Source organism: Macadamia integrifolia, chromosome 5, assembly GCF_013358625.1.
Source record: "Macadamia integrifolia cultivar HAES 741 chromosome 5, SCU_Mint_v3, whole genome shotgun sequence".
NCBI lineage: Eukaryota > Viridiplantae > Streptophyta > Magnoliopsida > Proteales > Proteaceae > Macadamia > Macadamia integrifolia.
In genome coordinates, this window is record NC_056561.1 from 41,729,443 (window position 1) to 41,753,870 (window position 24,428).

At 38.4% G+C, this 24,428-nt stretch overlaps 2 protein-coding genes across 3 annotated transcripts; both read right to left on the bottom strand.

The window, feature by feature from the left end:
• Window positions 1-1,197: 1,197 nt before the first annotated feature.
• Window positions 1,198-11,067, bottom strand: LOC122078001 (ras-related protein RABF2b). Its single transcript, XM_042643880.1, has 7 exons — window positions 10,745-11,067; window positions 9,872-9,949; window positions 9,586-9,753; window positions 7,472-7,520; window positions 7,190-7,263; window positions 6,226-6,319; window positions 1,198-1,478 (listed from the first exon to the last, which is right to left on the bottom strand). Exons 1-7 carry the CDS (start codon window positions 10,781-10,783, stop codon window positions 1,378-1,380), a joined length of 603 nt encoding a protein of 200 aa, XP_042499814.1. The 5' UTR covers window positions 10,784-11,067; the 3' UTR covers window positions 1,198-1,377.
• Window positions 11,068-14,136: 3,069 nt separating this feature from the next.
• LOC122079101 (trihelix transcription factor ASR3-like) lies at window positions 14,137-16,104 on the bottom strand. Of its 2 annotated transcripts, none has more exons than XM_042645353.1 (2): window positions 15,085-16,104; window positions 14,137-14,623 (listed from the first exon to the last, which is right to left on the bottom strand). In XM_042645353.1, exons 1-2 carry the CDS (start codon window positions 15,707-15,709, stop codon window positions 14,328-14,330), a joined length of 921 nt encoding a protein of 306 aa, XP_042501287.1. In that variant the 5' UTR covers window positions 15,710-16,104; the 3' UTR covers window positions 14,137-14,327. The 2 variants fall into 2 exon arrangements, with proteins under 2 accessions (XP_042501287.1, XP_042501286.1); XM_042645352.1 differs by having other exon boundaries at window positions 14,137-14,656; window positions 15,085-16,099.
• Window positions 16,105-24,428: the final 8,324 nt, after the last annotated feature.

The window sequence follows — 24,428 nt, forward strand, 5'->3', positions numbered from 1 at the left end:
TCTGTGTGAAAGATTGATTGGATTTATGTGTTTCATACGGTCCCCATCAGAACACATACAATGGATATCTGTCACGATGGTTTGTGGATAATGTAACTGTCACGACATGGGCTTGTTATAATTTAATTTCCATTGATGTTTCGCGAAGGTATCATGCGTTAACAGACATCTCCAACTTGATTCTCTCCGTGACTGATCTGTTACATGGGTCAGGTGTGATTGCGTGTAATTAGGGTTTACCCTTGGGCCTGAACACCCAGGTACTTTCCTTTGCAGAGTGACAGAAGATGCTCTAAGCAGGGAAAGGTGCCTAATGACCCAACGAAGCTATGTGAATGATTCTCATGCACATTCACTTGTGAATTAGCCCATGGCTTTCCATGGCTTACTGTATAATTTACTAGTGCTTTCAAACAATAGCCCATGATATTATTAGTTCTCTATAGGAAAATAAGGTAAAACAATATGACTCCTTCTGCCAAATGGCATAGTTACTTTAGTACTGAAATTTGCAATATGGAAACAGTATGGCCTGAAAAGAATACTAAAAAAGAGAACTCCTATGACATGCCAGAATCATTCTGGAACACCAAACCTGGACTCTTTTTTATGCTGTAATCCTAAATGTATATCATTGATCAAGAAAATGTTAACCAGGCATCATGCCTCATTGCATCTCAAATTTTCTACTAAACATTTCCGCAAAAAGATAAACTAGCCCCTATTTTATACAATATACTGTGAGCCAAACCAGTCCTGCATAAACTTTGAAGTAATCCATATTAACATGGCTAAGGTCTGGGAGGAGAGCAAGAGGAATTTGGTGAGTGAATTCAATGGTGGAAAATAACAGAGTGTGGCATAAACCAACAGCAGGAAGCTAGTCAATACAGACATTCAGCACAAGAACTCTTGAGTTCAAAATCATTTTTTGGTTTCCACAATGCCGGAGGAAATAATAACTGATTCTCTTTGGCCAATTTTCCAAATAGAGAAACTTTTTTTTATGCCCTTTTTCTTCCCCTTCAGTACATTTTTAAGCTTTAGAAATTCCTAACCTTGCTTTTAAAATTCAGATCTGAGAAGGGAATTGAAACACTTTCCAGTTCAACATTCCAGTCTGGTTTTTTAAATGCACCAAACTCCACCAAATCTGTACAAGGTAAATACATACACAAAGAAGGGGGCAAACATGCATAAAGAAAATATGGCTAATCAGTCATTCTCATGTATCAAGTAATAATTTTCAACTACAGATTTCAATGAATGAACAGCCAAATACAAGAGTTTAGTTTTTACAGAAGGAAAACCACTGGTGCAAATGGAGCAGGGTTGGTAAAATACAAGATGATGCGGATGAAGCAGTACACGGAAGCTTCAAGAACAGCATGATGAACTGGTGGTTCTCTCAATTGCTCTATCTGTTAGAACCATTCCTGAAGGGTTCTGCACCTGTTGTGCTTGAGAAAGCCTTTTTGCTGTAATCATCAAGGAACAATGTCAGATAAGATATATATATATATATATATATGCATTCAGAAAGAGAGAAGCATTTGTGCAATACACACTTGATGTGGGTGGCCATTTTTACAGAGCTGCCCATCTAAATTGGACAGATAGTTCTCGGAGATCATTGGATGCGGGGCTCAGTCGCTCAGATCATAATACAATGATTTTAACCTTCTGTAATATTTGAATTTGACACCATATAAAGATACAGGCAATGGCCTTGTGACCAGGAGTATGAACTGTCGAAAAAAGTAAATTTGAGAATAAATGCCAAACTGAGGCACCTACCGATGCAGTTACGTCCACTAGGGGCAAATTGAAGGTTTTCTTTAGTTGTTGGGATTAATTTTACTTTCATTATTGAAATTATATAACATTTGTAGTATTTGATTTTAAGAGTCAGTTATAGAGTTTGATTAGGAAACTTCTTTTTTTGGTTTCTTTTTCTTACATATTTAAGCACTCACCTAGATATACAATTGGAATTGAATGGAATAGTTTAATCTTGTAGAATGCTGCTGTTGCGCAAACCCTCTGGTGTTCCTCTTCTTCTTCTCCCTCAGGTTTGCTTCCTCTCCTCAATCCTTCCATTGTCCTTTCTACTTGTTCCTATCTTTATCCTTACCCTCTGCCTCCCTTTACTCTATTATTACTCTTTTATGCATCTTTCTTGCAATCAACTCTTCTAAACCAAACCATGCTCTGTTATGGATGATCTAACTGCACCCCATATAGTTTGATCAATCTCCATCAAGGTTAGTCCATTCAATCTGAAACTACAGGCAGTTTTAATTTCAGACATTAAGAATCAAGTTTCTGTTAGTTGCTTTGGATGCTGGTTGACTGGAATCAGAAGACCTACGAGTTACGAATCAACACCTGAAATTTCAGGTTGAACAGTGATCTACTGATAGAGTTCTTTCGTTCAATATCAACCTGATTTGCACCTGGTTGCGTTTTATTGAATGTTGAAGACAACCTATTTCATTCAAAGGGTGTACCCAATGCACGAGGCACCTATTTCATTCAATTCTATTTGCGCTTAGAACCTACTTTCATATTTCTGTTTTATCTTCCTCATATTAAACTCGCAGAATTTTCCTCTTCCTTTTGTCTATTACAATTTTGTTCTAAGTGTTGGTACTTCCCAAAAGAGTAACTGTCCTGGATATTTATGAAATTGACACTATTTATTCAATTTGCGTTAATGGTCACTTGTGGGCCCAGAGCGATCCAAGATCAAGGGGTTCGAAACCCAGGATTGCATCACCTCTTCACCTACATTAAGTATGGAAATCCCTCCCATCATGCATAAAAGATTATAAAGGTATTTTTGCATACTTCCTCATAATGCATAGTTGATAATGATACATGATTGTGGATGCACTCAGACTGAACAACTGCAAGGGATGTATTAACATACAAACAGTCTTGGGGCTGTCTGGAAGCGTTGAATTACTCTTTTTATTTTTATTTTTTTGGGAAACAGAAAAATAGTTTTTGAATACAAAAACCATGTTTTTCTTCGTTGTTGTATATGGTTCTTTGGGAAAGGTCCAGAAGAGAAGAAATCTTGAAAGTAAAAAGAAGTTAGTTTCAGAAAAAACAGAAAAGCCAGCTCCATTATTTTTGCAAGACATAGTTAATATGGAAGCGGTTTTCTAAGGAAAAACTTGTCATTTGGCCTTATAACATAACAATGTATGTAAAATGAGGGAAATCATTGCTATCTATCCTCTGTTCCCATTGACAAACAGGCAAGTGGAGAGATCAATATGGGGAAGAAGCTGCTACAGGTATGCTCCTCCCCCACCACCCCCCCCCCCCCCCCCCAGAAAAAAATAAAAAAAAAAATTCCCTGCAATCCTGACTTACTCTCGCATGCCCTGATTTCTCTCTCTAGGAAGCACTGGTGGTCCCAATGATACAATCCCGGGATCAATAACCCTGATTATGGATCAATGGGGCCCACGAAAATAATAAACAGCTTAACAATGGAAAGGACGAAAATTTTTTAATTTCAACAACAATTGATGCAGTTGCATTAGTATGGTTAGACCAGAACAACCCACCACTTATGGCGACCCAAACTGAGACGCAATCGGCCCAACCCGATTTAACTGGTCTAAAGGGGGCTGGTAAACCATATACAATTAACCTTCTTTCATTGTGATCTTCATTTTGGGTGGATTACATAGGAGATTGTTTCCATATTTTAGTTTCCTTGTTTAAGTTTAGGCTCTGTGTGGCAATGTTTCTGTTTCAAAAAACTGGTTCTGAGTCAGAAACTGCTTTTTCTGTTTCTGTATTTTTGGAGTAATTCTGTACATTTTTTTTTTCCAAAAAACAAGAAATCTGTATGTGACGACACCAGATTTTGTTCCAAAAAACAAGAAAAACACCAGAAACGATTTTTTGTAACGATACCATACAGACCTTTAGTTTCCTAGGTAGAGTAGTTTCTATTTCGTTGTTCAGAATTATATTTATATATAATCATGTTACCTACGATGGATGTTAGAATGAATTGAAATATTGAATTTGGCTGAAGTCTCCCAAGGTACGAAATCTTCTTCTTTCATCTGTTTTTAACCTCATTCCTACAACTCTTTATTTTCAGTACCCTTCCACCCCTGCTCTCCTTGTTTTCCTTCCCTGAAGATATTCTACTTAATTTTCTCCCCACTCCTGTGACCAGCAGACCCAGTAGTCCAACTAGCGAAGACTGATCTCTATCATTTCTCTTCTTTATTGAGGTCCTGAGTAATGATCACTCCACAATAAGATATTACAGTCCCAGAACCTTGACCCCGAAACCCCATTGCAAGATTAATCCTTGAACCTTTGTCAGACCTGCAACCACCACTACCTTTCTATTTCCGGAGTTTATCTTGGAGTCTAGCTTGCATGTTGGGGCTTCTCTGGTTGTACTCCAGAGAGTTGGTGATTGCTAACTTATTCTGAAGATTCCAGACGTTTGAAGATCCCAGTGGGAAACTAAATCAAACCCGAGAGTCACGCCACCACAGGTTTCATTCCTGTTGAAAGGCTGAAGAAGAGAACTCTTCTTATTATTACTCTTAGTTTATATTATTTACAAGGAATCCCATTATTTAATTACTTGAATTCATTTATTCCACTCTTCTAGCTCTTCTCTTCCCTGCTTCTCTTCTTCTTCTATTCGTTCTCGGTTCTGTTAACGCGCAAAACAGTGTTCAGGAGAACCTGGTCGATCTCTCTCATGTGGTCTACCAATCCCAAACTTGGGAGGGTCAATCGAAACCTTTGGGTGACCCTTTTCTGCTGAATTACTGGATTGGGAAGCTATAGTTGAGTTCAGATACGGTACCTCCCTACTGCCAGATCCAACTCAGCAGCTCGTTTTCTTAAAAATGGTTGGTTATTGGGCTGGTGATTGTTGTAATCAGTAGGGTTGAGAGTTGAAAAATTCTCCCAAAATACTGGTTCAATTGGGGCTCCCATTGCTGAGTTCTAATAACATCTGATTCAAAGACCCCTTACCACTGGTTTCTGATTTGTATCGATGGAAGGAGATGAAGCAATTTCAAAAGTTACTATATCCCCTCCTTTCCCATTATACCTCTCCATTTGTTCCCTAATCCTATTTTGTCCCTATTTTAGCCTCTATTCCTTGTTTGCCCCTGTTAAATAATTACTTTGTCCTTCGTTATTTTATTCTACCAAGTGGGCCTTTGATAATTCTGGTCAATTACCGGGTTTCCATCACCTCCTTATATTTGCGCTATATTTCTCTAGTTGGGCCCATAGCTATCCCAAACAGGGTTTTCAAACCAGGGAATGCATCGTCTATCAAAAGGTTGGATATTGTCTGGTCCAAATTTGGATTTGGCCCGGGAAATACAGATACAATGATACCCAGTTCCAATCCAATAATATCTGATCCAATTAAAAAATATCTAATCATATAACCAGACCAGATATCGTACGTAGCATATAGGATCCAGCAATTACCGAAATTGAATATATCCCAATATATAACGTGTATAAACTGCAAATGTAACATTACCCACATACAGTTTTGAAAGTCATTGTCAAAGACAAGAGTTGCAGTTATTATACTATATTTTTTGTCCTTTAATTTACATTCAAAATTTCTATTTTTAACTTTAACCGGACAATCAATATCCAATTCAATTTTCAGATAGTCAATCGGATATGGTTATGAATCAGGTGTTAAATATATGTCTGATATTTAATCGTATATTGGACATTAGGTTAAATAATATGTCGTTTACAACCCTTACTAAGGGGTGCAACTTGCCTATGCATAAAGATTCCTGAATGCCATGATAGTGAGGCATCGGAATGCCAATCCTATAAGCTATGGTTCAAATCTACCTTCACAAATATATTTAACATTTTAGGAGGGGCACTTGGCTTGGGTTTGACTCTCCCTTCACAAATATATTTAAACATCTTAGGAGGAGCATTTTAGGCCAGGCTAGGCTGGGTTGAGTTGGGATTTACCAGCTCAAGTAGAGCTGGTCCAGGCTAGGGCAGGCAGAAATGACCTTGTGCTGGGCTTGGGCTTTAAAATCCAGGCCCAGACAGCCTCAGGTGCAACCCTAATGTCAATTCTTGACGTCCAGTTAAAGAAGTTCAATTTCCGAGTCCTTACTGTACTTTCCAAGCATGTCTGCCATAATTTATTATCATAAAATGGGCAAAGTGTACCTATTTCATAAAAAATCTCATTGACGTTAATTGCAGTCTTTGCAGAAGTTTCCACAAAGAAAAGGCCGTTTTCCTGAGCATATGTTTGTGCTTCCTGAAACAGAAAACAGTACCAACAAAATTCTCACAAGTCAACTTCAGATTTGTAACGCTAATCAAGTTTTAGGACAAACATATCTCATCTTTTAACTCATGTTTTACAATTTACAGTTTACTTTCCCATGCCCTAGGCTGAAATGCATAAGGTTTTCTAAAGCATCCCATCATCAAGAAAATAAACCAAAAGGGGGGGGGGGAGGGAATCCAGTAAGATAGTAAAAAGTGTATCTCTATACCATGAAATCTATACATGGAAAAGGAACCAATATGAAATCAATTACTAAGAACTACAATGCCTCAGCACACAATGATATTAGAAAACATACGAAATTAATGTGGGCCATGTGGCTGGTGGGTAGGTCATTATGACAGTGACTCATCATAGGAGAAGCAGAAATGCAATCAAATGACACCCAAGAAAGAATGGATCCGATGGATTCAACATATGGTAATCTTGAAACTTAAATTCAACTTGACTAAGTCTTGACCTAACTACTTGGGGTCCAAATATGAACCTCGTTCTACACTTCTACCATTCATGCTATCTCACAAAAGTTGCAATTTATGCTACTGTAAGATCAATGCTGTACAAATGTGTAAGATATTGTAATTATCAACACTGAATAAAACAAACCAAAAAAAGAAAGTATAAATGATAACTAAAACCCTGAAAAACGTAAAGGATCTGTTTAAATTTCATCAAAATAAGAGCCAAAAGTGAAAAATTACCACACTAGAAGTTGGAATGTTTAGGATAGCATGATAAAGCAGCCATTATTTTTAAAGATAATGCCAAAAATATAATCAGCAGTAATATGACAATATAATCAAAATAAAAACTTAAAACAATGTCAAATATACATACCTCTGGTGTCACGTTCCTTGCATCAAGCAAATCAGCTTTATTTCCAGCTAGTGCCATAACCATGTTTGGATTACCTAAATGCAAACACACAAATACAATCAGAAAGATATGTGGGTGTCACTCGGTCACTAAACATCCTTGTAGAGAGTAGCTACATAAAGTTAATTTCCAAAACACCCTTCACAGAAGGGGATGTCAACCACTATATTTTCCATTATTTGAGTAAATAAATTGGACAGAGAAGTCCAGAAATATATGCCTGCTGAGAAGTGAAGACACTACCTTGTGCTTGAAGCTCTTGCACCCATTTCTTTGCACGGACAAATGAAGCCTAAGAAACAAATGAAGAAATCCTCAGGAAATCCAAAAGAAACTTTTGCAAACTGAAATTCTATACTATAAAAATCCTGCAGACAGATAATGCATGGCCTCAGTAGCGATGAAAGATTAGGGGGAAAATTATTTACCCAACTGTATTAATTAGAAAGACTGATACACCATATTCCATTGTGAAAGCAAAACTCCTCTTGTTTTCCTCAATATATATCTTCCTTCGGATGGTGGAGCAGGAAATCATTTGGTGGGGTGGAAAGGTTGTCAACCCAAAGAGTAATGCAGAATTAATTTAAGGCTGATTAACGGAAAAAAGTCTACATTCAGGACATTTTACTAAAGATCATTGAAGTCTTATATCTTTTGGCTACCCTAACTTAGTATGGAATGAATTCATTTTACTAGAATTCCAATTCTCATACTATGCTTACTTCCACTTATTTTTCTAACTTCTAACATTTGAGATGTTTATGGCTATTAGGTTGGAGCATCTGCAGAAAGAAACTCCCTATATGCTACCTGATGAGGCTTCTAAATATCACCTAGTAGTTGGCACAAAGTATATGTCAAAAGACTGGAATCTAGATCCTATAATTCCTTTGAGCTCTCATGACAACACCGTTATTCAGTCTAACAACCTTTCAGAGGTATCATAGCATCTACATGACTTTTGAATTGCTGGAACTGCAGCCCTATTGTAGGGTTCCCATGGTGGGTTGGGTAGGATTATGGAAAATCAGCAAAAGCATCAGGCTATACTTTGGTATTGATATATCCCACTGTAAGTAACCCAACTATCACGTATAAGAGCCACAAGAGGCCACCCTACTTCAAGCCAATTGGTTTTAAGATGGAAGCTTTAACATCGTACTAGAGTGGGTACGTTGGGCTTCGTCGATGATGGACCTTGCTCCACCCACGAAGACAGAGCCCACAAAGAAGGCCTGCATATAAGGGGGATTATTGAGACAGGCTCATATCGGCTGCGGGTAATTCAACTATCATGTATAAGAGCCATAAGAGGCCACCCCACTTCAAGCCAATTGGTTTTAAGATGGAAGCTTTAATAGTTGGCAACTGGTTACAGGTTCCAGATGTTGTATGGCATAAGGAAAACAACTAAAGCTAGTGTTCCATGAACTCTAGGCCATCAACAATAGGACTTTTGTTTCAGATTATGTGGGAGGGCGTGTCAAATTGGATGCCATGGACAACTAACCATTCGTATAATTATTGCGAGCAACTCTAGTTGGTGATGTTGCTAGTGCATTCTAAGAGGGTGCCTGAAATCTTGGTAGTAAATCACAACAGAATTTGGGCACCGAACCAATTAGGTACTTTCATGGTGCAATATACTGCTTTCTACAAAAACTGGCCATTTTTTTTTGCCTAGACAATCTTTCCCTAAAAAATGTGCTGTTCTATTTTAAGTTCTACACTTGTCTCTACTCCACTGACGAGCTAAGATCCATGGGTATGTTCATCAACAATGTTTGCTTAATGTCCTTGGGAATATAGAAGTAATCTCCTCCTCCCTCACCCATATCCTTAAAGGTATGATCAAAATTGTCACAGGTTTGGAGTTGACTCATGCTGTTGTTTGTTGGATTTAGGGCTAAGAAGGAATAGGCGCAAGTTAAATGATCAGTTTGAACCAACCTATAGAGAGGAAATGAAGAGTAGGAGCTCAGTTTATGTCTGGAGAAGAAAACACTATACATTAAGCCATTCCAGTGAACCAAAAACTCTGATATTTAGTGGACTAGATAGGAGTTTACATAATGTATGGAAAATAAACCTCTTATTTATATAATAGTAATGGTTCTATAAAAAATTATCTTACAGATTTTTAAAATATTTCAAGACAAGAATATATAGTTGTGTGGATATACATGCAAAATTAATTAAAGTTTTATGTTGGATAGGGCATGCTTCATAACCTGTAAATATAAACTTATTCAATGTTACATTGGCAGCATGATTACTACATTGTTGGTACATGATGAAAAGTTTCATTTAGTTTTTACATAAATATATAGGCAATTTCATCTGTTTTCACTCACTTGATTTGTTATATCATACACAATAACCGCAGCAGCAGCTCCTCTGTAATACATGGGAGCCAGGCTATGATACCTTTCCTGACCTGCTGTATCCCAAATTTCAAATTTTACAGTTGCATCATTGACAGCCAATGTTTGCGAGAAAAATGCAGCACCTATGGTTGATTCCTGCACCATGAGAAAAAAAAAAAAAAAAAGGAAAGAAAGTAAGCCTTATAAGTCCAGGGTAAAAGATTTAGAAGTAAAAGTACACCATTGAAGCATCCACATGGCCATAGGGAAGAACCTGAAAATCAACAAACTGGCCTTTAACAAAACGCAGAACTAAACTAGATTTTCCAGCTCCAACATCTCCAAGAAGGACCTGTAACATCAACCAAATATCCACATAAGCATAAGCAAAGCTCAAAAGGGAAGCCACATTCTAGATAAGATATCTGAAACAGAATCAAATTGAGAAATCATTCAAGCAAACTTAACAGACTTAAACCAAAAGAATCATAAAAGGCTATAATTCAAGAGAGTTTTCAAATTTATCTAACGTGAGCAGAAACCATCTAAAATAAGAAAACTTCTTAAAATGCCCATATAACTCATGATAGAAGGCATTAATAGAATTCAAGACTGTCGAAGCTTCTACCAACACACCAAAATAAATAAATAAACAGTGCATTAAACTGAAAGTCTATCATGGTGAAGCAATATATGATTAAGGTTTTGCACAAATCCATAAAATGCCTTAAAATGAGAATCTTAATGGATAAAAAAAAGACCGAATAGATGATGGGGGAAAGGAAAAGAAATATAAATTACAGAGCCAATAGAAGTTTGTTAACACATTGAACTGCAAGCAGTACCGAAATTCAAGCAAATTACGAACAACCCACATGAGAAAGATAAACTAATGAATAATTAAAGGCCTCACTGTGTAACGAAAACGATAAACAAGAGAAATCGAATGCAACCGTAGTGTTGTAGGATTAAGTATGAAAAAACCAATCAAAACGATGGTAAACAGAACCCCAAAATTTCAGATTTTTGAGAATCAAAGAAATCCATATCAGAACTTGCATCAAGAATTACATAAAAACACATATTCTGTACAATAAGGAATACAAAACAAAGCTGGGCCAAAGGAAAAAATATATATATAACCCACAAGTTTGGCGTTGATATTCGTGTTTCCACTCGTTGCCATGACTGCAAGAATTCAAATCAAACTGAAGAAAATTAACCCACAAAAGGTTTAGATGTTTCTGATGATGGGTCAATATAGACTCTGGGTTACAAGAGAAGAAGGGTTGTTGCAGAGAAAGCACGCGATCGTCAATCAACCGCTCCCGTTCTCTTCTCCCAAGTCCCAAGCAATAGTCGTTGAACACGAAAACAATTGATATGCCCTTTTCTTATTCAAGTTTAATCATATTATCCACAACTCTTACTTAGTTAATGCGTTTTGGAATCTGGGTTGGAGTCTAGAGTCTAGACTGACTGGTGGCATGGAAGAGAACGAAAGAGAGAAGTTCCTTCTTGGATCAGCTGGTTCGTCATCCTTGCCCAAGAAAATGTTGACAAGAAGTCAGTCGAAAGAACGGTCGTGATCCTGTTTATATCATTGTAAGAGTGCTCAGTCGTTTGATCCGAATCAGTTGGCACTTGTTGATTTTGATATGGTTTTACTTGGATCGACCGACCCGATAGGCTCCTGACCGTGGATTTGAGATGCTACATCATTTTTTATTATCCCACTCAATTTACAGTTTGTTCCATTCTTTCTTTTCTTGTAGCAGGTAGGGGTGCAAGTTTGGATTGATGAGTTAGCCCAACAAGGCCTGGGTTGAGATTTTTCGCCCATGTAATTAGGTTTAAGATTTTAAGGTGCGGGTTTGGCCAAGTTGGGTCAAGTCAGGCTATGCCTGGGCTAGTTGGCTAAGGTAAAAGGATTTCTTTATCATTATAAACCATGTAAAATGATAGAATTTATCCTTACATTCCTTGCAAGAGATTTTAGGTTCAAGCCTCCTGATCCTCACCTCACCTCTGGGGCACAATCTATGGAAAAAGCGTTGTTATTTAAAGCTCCTTTCGGTTGTAAAGGAAACTACAAGGAAAATAGAATAAAATTTGAGAGATTTTCATCATTCAACCATCATTAATGAACATGTTATAACAGAGTTTGTGTTTGGGCACTCCAAACATCACTTTTATAGTGATGATGCTTCGAGAGTGTGACCTATGCTAGCAGGGAGTAGGGATATTATTTCATTAGAGGGGAGAGCGACACAAGGGTACTAGCATAAGCCACGCTTCCAGACAGAAAATATATTCTCTTTTAAATATTAAGAATCATAACCGTAGATATCTTGAATAGTTGAACATGAAAAACCTTGGATATATACCCTTTAATTTTTAATAAACAATCGGATGATTCTAATAAAGCTAAAAGCAATAATAAGAAGGCTCTAAGCCAATAGGGTGAGGTCTCTACCTAATCTTCCAAACTGCATTGCACATTTGCCCCCCATTTTCAATTTTTTTTATTCTCTAAGAAACCTCTAATTGGATGAGACCCAATCAAAGTTGGAGATCTTCTAGGTGGCTGACCCTGTCTACCAAAAACCAGGTCCTTCATCACAGTAAGACAGCTCGGCTAAATTATTTTCTTAACTTTTGAATGATTCTTATATACAACACATAATTAAGAGGTGTTTATTTAATTAATTGAACCAGTACCAAAGTTTGATTAATTGAAACTAGACAAATTAACTTGACCTGAAGATGGACAAGATCACCTACTCTATCCACATTAGTTTATCATTTTTGCAGCTTGCTCCATCCTACTTGTTAGGTAAACCATTTTGTTTTTTAAATGTCATATCAATGAGGATTCTGATCCTCTCCAATGCGGGAGAGAGTCTAGTCGCATCCAACAGTTGAGAACCCCTTGCGGTGCATACCTAAGGTGCTCGAGCCACTAGTTCTGTGCGGGGCTTTCTCCCACACTGGAGAGGTTCTGGATCCAATACATGCGTCATGAAGCAAAAGATAACAATTAGATCAATAACTATTTTAATAGGATGCAGATGGGTCCTGGACTGCAGTGAGGATATGATTCCTCTCCATAGAGCGTAGGGAGTCGTGGATCACTCTCTAGTCCCTGGGCTTTATGGAGAGGAGCCGGATCTCTAAAGTAAAGGCCCATAACCTAGTGCTTACTCTGTCTATGTGAGATCCTAGGAGGGGTGAGTGTAGAGTCAATCCTAATCTCTGACATTTTTTATGCAAAGTGATTCCATAAGACTTAAACCAAGGCATTTGCACTGATAGCTTGAACCTTTTACCATTGTTCTAAGCAATGACCTTATGTCTTGATCTAGTGTTCTTGGGGTTAACCTAATCCAAATTGAAGGACAAAAATTATAATTTTTCAATTCTTAAAAAAAAAAAGTAAAGGCCAAAATAACTCATCCAAACATTTCTTTACAAGTTCCGAAGGGAGATATGTTTCATTTGTAAGAATTTCCATTCAACAAAATAGAATCTAAAGCCTGGAGCTGGCAAAGACAAGGTGGAAATTACAAGAAAAAACTAGGTTGGGATTAAAGGTACCAGCCACTTCCTATATCCCAAATTCTTTGGCATATGTACATAAGAGAGATAACAAACAGGTAATGTTTGTATGTCCAAGATAATGGTTTGCTCACCACTTACGTACATTCCTAGGCTCAGCCTATGACTTGTAATATACAATAAGTAAAGGTCATCTCCTAGGCTCAGCTTATTATGACTAGTACAGGGAAGGTACTTTTTGTATAACTTTATTTTAACAGAATATCATTGTAACAACAGTATTTAGTTAGGGTTCTAAATGACCAAAATGCCCTCAACCTTGAATTTTGAAGGGCAAAAGTAATTGATGGCATTTTGGTCATTTTGAAACTGTAAAGCAATCAGCTTTAACCATGTACCATCATAACATCTCATACTTGGGGCCAAAACCAAAGTTGCATAAAACCCCAGAAAGGGTTAAGAGAAAAGAAAACAGTAGAGACTATACTACTGATTTAGAGAAAAGTAGTTTTCCCCACATAAAAGGCAATTACATAGAAAAAAAAAAAAGGGAAAAGCTGAAAAGAAGAATATATCCAGGTATTTTGTAGATATGCCACCATTGTGAAAGTTACTGTCATGCTATCTCTTCAAACCTTCAGACCTCACATGCACACAAAGAAAAAGAAGTAGAGCCAATCAAAGAGGCTGCAAGGCTGCCACTACCCATTATATGACCCAATCACAGCCAGAAGTTCAAAGATTCCAGTCAGTTAATCAATGGCAATGCTGTAATTTGACACGTTCTATGCCAAAAATCTTTGACTGGATTGACCAGCCTCTGCAAATGCCAGTTCTGCTGTTCAAACTTCAAACTTCAAAGTACTGAACACAGTACTCACTCTGAAGGTAAAACAGCATTTCTCTATCACACACAAATCATTGATGGCTTTGCCCCATCTGTGCCCATCTCTATTTTTTGTTCAAAAGACAAGAAATAAATTATGTAAAATATTATCAGATAGAGAGGTTTCCCTTTAATTATATATGATCAATGAGAATGTTTTTAAGTTCTAATAACCAGGAAATGAGAAAAAGAAGGAAAAAAACACATGGGTTGTCGTCTATGTACAAGCAAGCAAATGGGTTTTAGCTGTTCAATCTTAATCACATGCATGTTCATTTTTCTGTGGTCATTTTTGAGCAGATGAGTTCTTGTTTGAAACTAAGGCAAAGATAGAACTGGAAAGTTTGTTAATGGCATCAACAAGACCATGAATTCCTTCCCTATCAATCTCAGTTTTTGATTCCTCAACCTTGAGTCTTCTCTCTTGTAGATTGAGAAGATCCCTGTGCCTCTTCTCCTCCTTTTCCTCACAAGCTTGGAGAGCTTCAGCTATAATGGAAGCACTCTTAGAGATTGCAGAACCCACTTCATATGAGGTGTTACCAGAGCTGCTGGTTCCTTCTCCCCTTCTCTTTCTCTTAGCTGATGAGTTTGAATGCTCACTTGTATCAGAATCTGAGCTATCACACATCTCCACACATAAAATATGGAATCAAATCGATTAATACTAACTGAAAATAATAGCAAGGAAGTGAAAAAATAGCCCAAGAGAGACAGATCAAGCAACCAATAGTTCCTAGTCCCTTTTATATGTACAGAGAGAGAGAGAGAGAGAGAGAGAGTTAATAGATACTTGAGTAACAAGAGGCATTTTTTTTGGTAACAACAATATGCATTCAAATAGTGTGATAAACAAAAAGGATCAATAAGCAGAAATAAAGAAGGAACGCAATGGCAAGGCATTCAAATGAGAACTTCAGAAAGCAAGACAAGAAAACCCATTTAATGCAGTGACTCTTAACAATAATTTATCACAAGCCAAATGAACTGAAGAGATGAAAGAAACTATAGTTTTTCTTCTTCTTAGACAGTAGAGAGATTACCTAATGAGGGTAATGGCTGAGAATGTGGAAGAGGTTGAGGAGGAGGTAGTGGTAGTGGTAGTGGTAATGGAAGATTTGGATCTGAGCTGTGACATGGCAGTAGAGATGGCATTGAAGGTTGATCAATCCCAGCAGGCTTCTCCATGACAAGACCAATGTTAGAAACTGATCCACTACCAGCAGTCACCCTCTGAACAGCTCTCTTCTCCACCACTTCCACCACTGCATCATATATCTCAGGCAACATATTGGAAGGTAAGTTCCTCTCTTTCCTCTCATGCTTCTCAAGCTTCCAATAAGACCCTTCTTCTCCATCTCCTCCCTCAGCCAACCTTCTCTCATACTCTCTCACTTTTTTGTAGTCTCTCATAAGATTATCCCATTTGTCATTACACTGGTTTTGGCTCCTCAGACACCCATGTTTGCAACAATAATCCTCAACCCATTTCCATCTCAGTTCAGCTGGTCTGCTCCTCTCCTCACAATCTCCACTTCTCTTCATTCTCCTTTCTTCATCCATCTTCTTTGCAGCAATAAGCACTATAGTCTCATGGACTGTCCAGTTACCCTTCCTGTACTCCCTCACCCCACCAATATTTCCCGGATCAGCCATCACTGAGTGCATCAAAATCCACTAACATGACATGAAGAGAGAGCTAGAGATGAGCATCAAGAATGAGGCAGCTGGTTAGTAGGTCTTTATCTGTTATGACTTATCAATTTGTTCAAAGTTCAAACTTTCCCCAAGTCCAACCAAGGTTTCTAATTCTAGAAAAAGCTTTTAATGGCTCTGCCTAGACAAGGATAGTATAAGAAGCTCAAAGGAGACATCACCATAGAGAAGAATGAAAACAAAGTGTCTGGTTTTTTCCCCTCTTTTAGTTCTCTTTTTCAGAGTTCTTTATTTTGTTTCTGCACATTTGAGCTTTTGATTTGATCTGGGTTCCCCTTAAAATCTTTAAAGTTCATAAATCAAATCTCCAACTACTAATTCCAGCCACTGCTCCCACAAGCACAATAGAGAGAGAGAGAGAGAGAGAGAGAGAGAGAGAGAGAGAGAGAGAGGAGGGGAGGAAGTGGTGGTGGAAATCAACCTCACCATTATAAGAAAAAGCCAAGCAAATCCATTCAAACTGACAGATCAACAAGCCCGAAACGCTCAGAATCAAAACGAGGGAAGAGAGAGAGAGAAGATGAAGGAGCTAAATGATATGGTGATGCAGGAGTAGGACCACAGGGGATCCTGTATTGAGCACAGAAGAACCGTTAATCACTACTTTCCAAAGAAGTGGGTCTCTACATGGACGGTCTAGATTCAATGAAAGTCTTGCCTTGTGTACGGATATCATAATTCACCATTACCTATGATGTTTTATGATACACTTTATCCGTCCTTTTGAGCAGAAAAATAATAACAAAGGTCTTTTAACCAAAAAAAAAAAAAACAAGGTTTAAGAACCCTAATCATTTGATTGGATTAGACTCACTTGCCTTACCATGAAATGATATTAAAATAGGGGATGCCCATTTACTATGAAGCACCTGAAATTCCACCGCAATTACGAGGTGGACCTCATCAGGGACTCTCAGAAAATATGGGAGAAGGACATTTTTGTCCTTTCAAGAGATTTGGGTGTCACCTTCGTCTTTTAGGCTTTAGAGTAATGCATTAAAAGCCTACGTGCCATGTCATCAAAATTTTTGCTCTACTCCTCTTTTAACCCTGGCCAGCTTGGACAGTAGTGTACGGAAATCCAGGTTTCCTTTGACTATAGTTTGACTGTGGGCTTCGGGGCCATTAGGGTGCTTGTTGAGTCATTGAGTTATGACTCGTCGCTTTCGTTCTTGGTTTTTGGACTCTAGCCTGCCCAAGGTACGACCATCAAGGTTAGTTCTGTCTTTTTGATCATGCAACCCCAATGAAGTATTTCAACCCCAAAAAAAAACCTAATGACGATAAGACCTAAGTCCCGGCCCATATCGATATCTGATACTATAAGGCCTAATTTTCTACCCCAATGAGAAAAAAGAAGTTAAATTTCGAGTTAAAAAATCAATTTTTATAATAGATTTTTACCCTCCTCTAGAACTGTTCCATTGATACCGTATTGGGCAGTTGATACTGATATAGATTGACTGATACACCCGATTTTATACGGTTTTTTATAACCATGAGCATGCTTATATCAATCTCAAATTTTAAGAGCCCTTGATCGGTTTAGTAGCCGAAGTGTAGTGGAAAATATAATTAAACATGCCTCACAAGCCAAGGTGCAGGGTTTGGAATCATCCTAGAGATGGTATACATGGTGTTTGAGGAGAAAAGTATCATTTTATCGCCATTGTTCATTATGTGAGAGGGAAATGGGGGCATTGCACTTCGACATCGTAGGCTTCTCATGTAATATATAATGACATAACCTTTCATGTATGTCAACATTGGTAGATTTTTTTTTTATTATTTATAAGAAGTACAATAGAGGAGTCTCTCTCTCTCTCTCTCTCTCTCTCTCTCTGTTTCTGCTTCTCTCTATTTCTTTTTCTCCCCATCCATGCTTGTCTCCGTTCTTGTTGAGTGCTCAGACCTGTAGAGATCCCGGGTCTCCCGCTCCCTACCTCTTCTCGTGGTTTTTTCTTCCACCTCACCTCCCTTGGTTCTTAGTGGATTTTCTGACTTCTCCCAAAATCTACTGGTACAACCCAAGGATCTTGTTTTATAACTCTCCCTCTCTCTCTTATCATGGCCGATCAAATCCTATTACCCCATTATCTTCCCAAGCCATACCTCCATTACTTCACCCACATTTACTTCCACCAAATATTTTAAATATACTAATCTTTGTCCCATTACACCTTTACTCCCTTACCAACCTAATGGGGAAATCAACCTCTTTCCCAGCCGTGAAAAAACCTGTCCACTCCACCCGTCCCAAACCTGCTTACAGACCACTTCAACACTCCCCACCATTTCAACACTCTCATCACCACCCTCAAATATCGGGTTCCAGCAGTGCTAGTCGATCCATGGCCAAAAACAACCCCCCTTCTCCTGCTTTCAACACCCCATCCTCCTCTCCGATTCTAGCATTCTGGGTGGCACCTACAATTGACTTCAGTGAAGATCTTGCCGCAAAATTGTGCACACTGTCTGCAGCATCTTTTGTTGGATTGGTGGTTAATGCACCCTTCCCTGATGCTAACAAGTTAAGGGACAAGTTGGTGACTCTGTGGGAACCAAAAGGAGCCATCTTTGTCTGTTGTTCTGCTAGAGGATCATTATTTGTGGAATTTTTCTCTGCTGAAGCCAAGAAAGGTGTGGTTGCTTACTCCCCTTGGTGGGTGACAATATGCTTCTTCAACTTGAAGTTTATCCTCTCGACTCTGAAGCTTCTATGGGAGAGCTCAAATCCACTCCAATATGGGTCCAAATAGATAATATTCCTATTGAAGCATTCTCTTTTCACAATGTAAGAACTGATGTCTCTTGCATGGGAAGAATTTTGGATTTTAGTCTGAACTTGCTTGAACTTGGACTCCCCTTAAACATTGCCAGAGCCAAAGTTACTATGAAGAAACATATACCAGTTTGTCTGAACTCCACAATCTACCAATTGAATGGGGAACTTGTCATTGTAAACTTTAAATATGAACTCACCACCCTGTGCTCTTTGTGTGGCCTGATTACCCACCCCCTTGAACTATGCCTTGACTACCTGAAATCGATGGACAGTCCATTAACTCTCGTTCAAAAATGTAGCTACAAAACCTCTCTTTGTTACCAGAGGCGGCCATTAGTGGCTCTTAACATGGAAGATCCACCCTTGCTGGCTCCTGTCTCGATGGCTTCTTTTGGTGGCATAATATGACTCCCTCAGTCAATTCCATCGAATGCAGAAGAAGAGCCGCAAGTCTTTCATGCACTCTCATCAACCAACTCGCTCACTCCCATGCAAGTGGACCAAACTCTACCTTTTCCCAATAACCTGGCTGACCTGTCCACATCTTTGGCCTCCTTATACAACCTGGATGATCCCCTTTGGCTGCATAACTTTCTTTCTTTGGAAACAACTGTTTTTGCCTCTTTTGCATCTGTCATGGTCCGCCATTCGGTTCCCCTTTTTCCAACCCCAATAGAATAATTGGTACCCATAGCCAACAGAATCGGGCTGCCCCACAATGCTCCCATGTTATCTCAGACCTCTGGCTTACCATCAATTGTGACTAATGCCAACTGACCTACCATTTTTCAACTCCCTCAAAACCCGACTTCTAACTCTACTACCACTGCAAATCCAACTAGACAAAACCCTTTATCCAACTAGACAAAACCCTTTCTGCCAACTGAACAATGCAAGCAATGTGAATATAAATTATATTTTTCCTCCAATCCAACCGAACCTAAAATAGACTAACCTTACAGGAGAAGGGTCATCCAAGCATAGGCCATATAAGAGGCTAAGGCTGGAACTACAAGACGACCCTACCCGTGTTCTTGACTTCATCGTGGAGAGATTCAAAGGGAAGGCTGTTCCAGCACGTTGTGGCATGGTGGGTGAAGAGCCTGAATATTATGGGTAGAATACAGATGAGAACATGCCACAGGGGAGAATACCGGGGGGAATCCACGTAGAACCCGGTAATCCTAACTATGTTTTCCATCCTTTCTCAATCTATCTATTTTGTTTTTTACCCTTTTAAACCCACTTCTTCGGTTCTTTTCTTGAAGAATCTGCTTTCTTTCCATAATCTTCACAGTGTCCAGCCTCACGGAACCCTTACATGTGGTCGAATAAGCAAAAACCTCCCAACCTCATCAAAGAATGTCTTGACCATGTGTATGCCAGTTTGGATTGGATTACTCTATGTCCTAACCCATCCCTTACCAAACTTGCATCTGTTGGTTTAGACCACAATCTAATTGTGTTTGGAACTTCTGGACCTAAACCAAAATCCAAAAAGTTGTTCCATTACCAACATGCTTGGATGGCTCACCCTGAATTCTTATCATTTTGCTCTGGTAAGTGGCAAGAGCTTGATTATAATAATCTCACCATGAAGTTGGCATCTTTAAGCAGGATTTAAACCAGGTGGAACTGGGAGATTTTTGGACATATAGAAAATATTAAATTTAATTTTTTATCCTATTTCCTTCATTTGGAAAATAATGAGCTTAATTGGGGCTCTGACCCCCTTCCCAAACCAGAATGGATCAATAATAAAATTGAATGAATTTTGGATGTGGAGGAAAGATTCTAGCACCAGAAATCGAGACACTTGTACATCAAGGATGGTGACAGGAATACTAGGTACTATCACTCCATAATTAAGGTAAATCAACACAAGAGGAATATTGATTATATTTTTAATAGTTATGGGGAAAAATTGTCTTCTCCTAAAGCTATTGCTTCAGAATTTGCCTCTTTTCTCTCGCAGCTACTAACCACCTCTAACCCCATGGACCCGACCTTTATTGAATGTCTCTTTTTCCCAATGGACACAAACCAAATTTCTCTACTTTCCAACCATCCAACATTCACGAAGATCAGGAATATTGTCTTTTCCAATGGACCCTTCAAATCTCCGAGGTCTGATGGATTTCAGACCATATTCTTCCAGAAATGTTGGGATTTCCTCTCTAATGACGTTTGTAAATTTGTAAATTATTTTTTCAATTCTTCTATACGTCCATACTCTTCTAATCATACACTCATTTGTTTGATTCCAAAGAAGGACAATGCCCATTATGTTGGAGATTTTAGACCAATTAGCCTTTGTAATGTTTCTTACAAGATCATTGTAAAATTTTTGGCGACGAGGCTCAAACCTATTTTACATTGTTTTAACTCTCCTCAACAAGTAGCATTTGTTCCAGGTAGACACATTTCTGATAATATTGCCCAATAAATTTTTCACTTCCTGAAACGAAGAAAAGGCAAAATAGGCTTTGTGGCAATAAAATTAGATATGGAGAAAGCTTATGATAAGGTCGAATGGGGGTTCATCCTGGCCATTTTCAGATTTTTGGGATTTGGAGAAAAATGAATTGATAGGATTAGGAATATTATTAGCACCACTTCTTTCTCTATCGAAATCAATGGCTCAAGATTTAACCATTTCAAAGCCTCGAGAGGAATCTGACAAGGATGCCATCTCAGCCCATTTATCTTCATCATGGTAATGGAAGCCCTCTCTCGACTTTTGGCAACCTACAGGGACCTTAATCTCTTTAAAGGAGTTAAAATTGCCAGGCATGCATCAGAAATCCCTCATTTTTCTTTGCTGATGATAGTTTTATTTTTTGTAGAGCCAATCTTGAGGATTTGGCTACCATTAAAAGTATTTTGGAGTTTTTTTTTTTACTAATCTTTTTTGTCTAAATAATAATTTTGAAAAAAAAGGGCCTTGCTTTCAGCTTCAACATTGATGCCTCCACAAAATATCAATTGTGTAAGGCCATTGGTAAAAAGGAAATGGACAACAATTTTATCTATCTGGGGACCAAGCTGTTCCATCAAAAGGCCAAAACTCTCTCTTTCTCCAAACTCTTGGAGAGAGTAAAGGGTAAAGTTAGCTTATAGAAATCTCGGATGCTCTCCTATGCTGGAAGAAGTGTTCTTTTTCAATCCACTTTCGCCTCCATCACATCTTACCTCATGAATAGCTTTGGCCTTCCCAAAACCTTATGCTAGAAATTAGACTCCATTTACTTCCACTTTTGGAATTGTGACATGATAAATGAGAAAAAATGTCATCTCATTGGTTGAAAAAAAATGTGCCAACCCAAGTCAACGGATGGCCTTGGAATAAGAGACTTGGAAACTCACAGTTTGGCCCTTCTTCTCAAATTAGATTGGTGATTATTAACCAATGATAATTGTTTATGGGCTAGAACTCTCCAGGGCAAGTACTTCCATAACAAATCCCTTTTTGACCCATTGGCCTTGAAAGCCCGTGGATCCTTTTGCTGGAACAACATTGCTAAGATCATCCCCAGTCTAAAACAGATTGTCATCAGGAAAATTGGCAATGGTTCGACTACTTCTCTTTGGAATGACCCTTGGATTCAAAATGGAAACACTGTTCTTGATATTAAGAATTTCAAAAATCCAAATAATTGTTCTGGTCTTGCTTCGGTTAGCAACCTCACTATCAATCTACAGTGGAACTCTGAATTGTTGAACTCGATATTCCCTGCTCACTTTTTTGATGTCATTTTTCATGTTTTGCTTCCAGCAAAGGGATAATTGGTGGTGCCTCCTCTCGAAGGAGGGGTCTTTCAAAACTAATCTGGTTGCAACATACATTAATGTCAATTCTCTAGCCAGGTCTCCTAGCTGTCCCCACATGTGTCTTTGCGTCTCCCCTTGCCCAAGATGGTGGCAGTTTTTCTGGAAAATAAAGATCCATCCCAAATTTAAACTGTTCCTATGGAGAACCATTAACAATGGTTTGCCAACCAAGGATCTTATATCCAAATGGGTAAATATTGATCCTATTTGTGGGTGTTGCCACAACAAGCAGGAGACTTTATTCCATATCCTATTTGACTGTAAGTATGCTAAAGTGGTTTGGGCTGCTGGCCCCTTGGGTTTTAGACCTAATGATGTCTCGTTTTCAGATGTGACTAAACTAATTATGACATGTTTTAACACAAGTCTTATACCCAAAAAGGATTTTACTTGGTTTTTCTCCATTTTAATGTTTACTAGCTACTTTATTTGGAAGCAAAGAAACCAAACTGCTTTTTCTGATAAAAAACCTGACTTACAATAAACAATCAAGTAGGTTGAATTTTGGATCTCCTACGGATTGCCCAGGTCTGAAACCTAACACAGGCGATATCGGATTTGTCACATTCACATATCCCTACAACTCCACCCACATATACATCATCCATTATAATCACCAGTGCAAGGGATACAACCACAAAATTAGTTGCATGGGCTTTATGTATTATCTTTAATGGACAATGTATTTTAATGGAATCCAATTATTGTTTGACAGGAGAGGATGGTGAGGCGGAGGCTATAGGGCTGCTCTATGGATTGTCCAAGGCAATAGCTAGACATAGGTAGATGAAGATAGAGTTTATTTGGAGTGATGCTAAAGAAATCAGATGGCTCTTAGAGAACAACCACAAACCTATGTTGACTTTATGGCAAAAAACTATGATATTATTAGGTGTAGAACTTGATAACCATGCGACTTACCCTAAATTTTGTATGATAACTAATACTAGTTACATAGGGGACCTTGAATCTCTAGCCAGAGAGGCATTAGCAAAAAGGAAATATTTACATAAGTCAGATATGCTATGAAATATACCTAACTTTAAGTAATCTATCTTTATTTTGTTCGAATAAATAAATAAAAAAAAATTAGAGGATGCTCAAATCAAACCTTGTGATAAAATTTTTTTTTTTTTTATGCATTTGATTATTAGTAATCTTATGATCAATCCTAACAAATGGTATCAGAGTTGAAGCGTAATAATTATCTTAAATTGGATATGAGTAAACTATATAAGGTTTATAACGACCAAGTTCCAAGAGACTATAGTGGTTTGAGTTGTAATTGGTTGTACATTATCTTCTTCCATTGGGGTTCCCCATAGCGATGGGTTAGGTTTTCCCCTGTTCCTTAGCTTCCCGACGCCGTGCTTGGTTTTCCTTCTGCCTCTGTGTGTGTTATACTTCCATCTTTGTGCGTGATTTCTCCATTATCTTCATGCTATGATGATCAACGCTCTCCCTTACTGGTCGTTGCCATGACCTGTGGTCCAATCAGCGAAAGGTGACGAAACCGCCGATGACGATGACGACGACGATGATGTTGCTGCTCGTGAACAGATATGGGTTGTGGAACAGATCTTTAGAGGATTCAAAAATTTTTTCTAGTCTGACGCTCACGGCAAGTATCAGCTTTCATTAGGTCCTTGTGACCCCATCTTCTGGTCTGCTGCTCACCGGAGTACCAACTCTCTTCCTTCTCTTCCCTCTTTTTCTCTTATTTCTTCATCCGTATTTTTCTCCATGGTCCTTGGTTGCCCATCCGGTGACGAGGGTGATGACATCGACGATGACGATGAGTTGAACAGATCCCCATATCTGTTTTCTCCTCGGCCTTCACCTCTGCTACCACTTCCACGACATCTCTTCAGAACTATCTCTCTCTCCTCCTCCCCTTTCTCTTTTCTTTTATCTTCCATTATCTCTCTTTTTTACCCCCTTTCACTCTCACCTTCCCTCTCACTTTTCTTCTCACGTATATGACAAACTCCAAGCCCCCACTCTCTTTTTTCCCCTTTCACTCTCACTTTCTCTCTTATTTTTCTTCCTCCCTCG

Excerpts from the sequence above, each read along its gene's own strand:
- LOC122078001 (XM_042643880.1), bottom strand. The coding sequence starts at position 10,783 with ATGGCAACGAGTGGAAACACGAATATCAACGCCAAACTT. Across the intron at positions 7,521-9,585 it reads TGTATGATATAACAAATCAA|GCTTCATTTGTCCGTGCAAA; the intron begins GTGAGTGAAAAC and ends TTTGTTTCTTAG. Across the intron at positions 7,264-7,471 it reads GCAAGAGCTTCAAGCACAAG|GTAATCCAAACATGGTTATG; the intron begins GTAGTGTCTTCA and ends GTTTGCATTTAG.
- LOC122079101 (XM_042645352.1), bottom strand. The coding sequence starts at position 15,709 with ATGCACTCAGTGATGGCTGATCCGGGAAATATTGGTGGGGTGAGGGAG. Across the intron at positions 14,657-15,084 it reads TCAGCCATTACCCTCATTAG|ATTCTGATACAAGTGAGCAT; the intron begins GTAATCTCTCTA and ends GTGATAGCTCAG.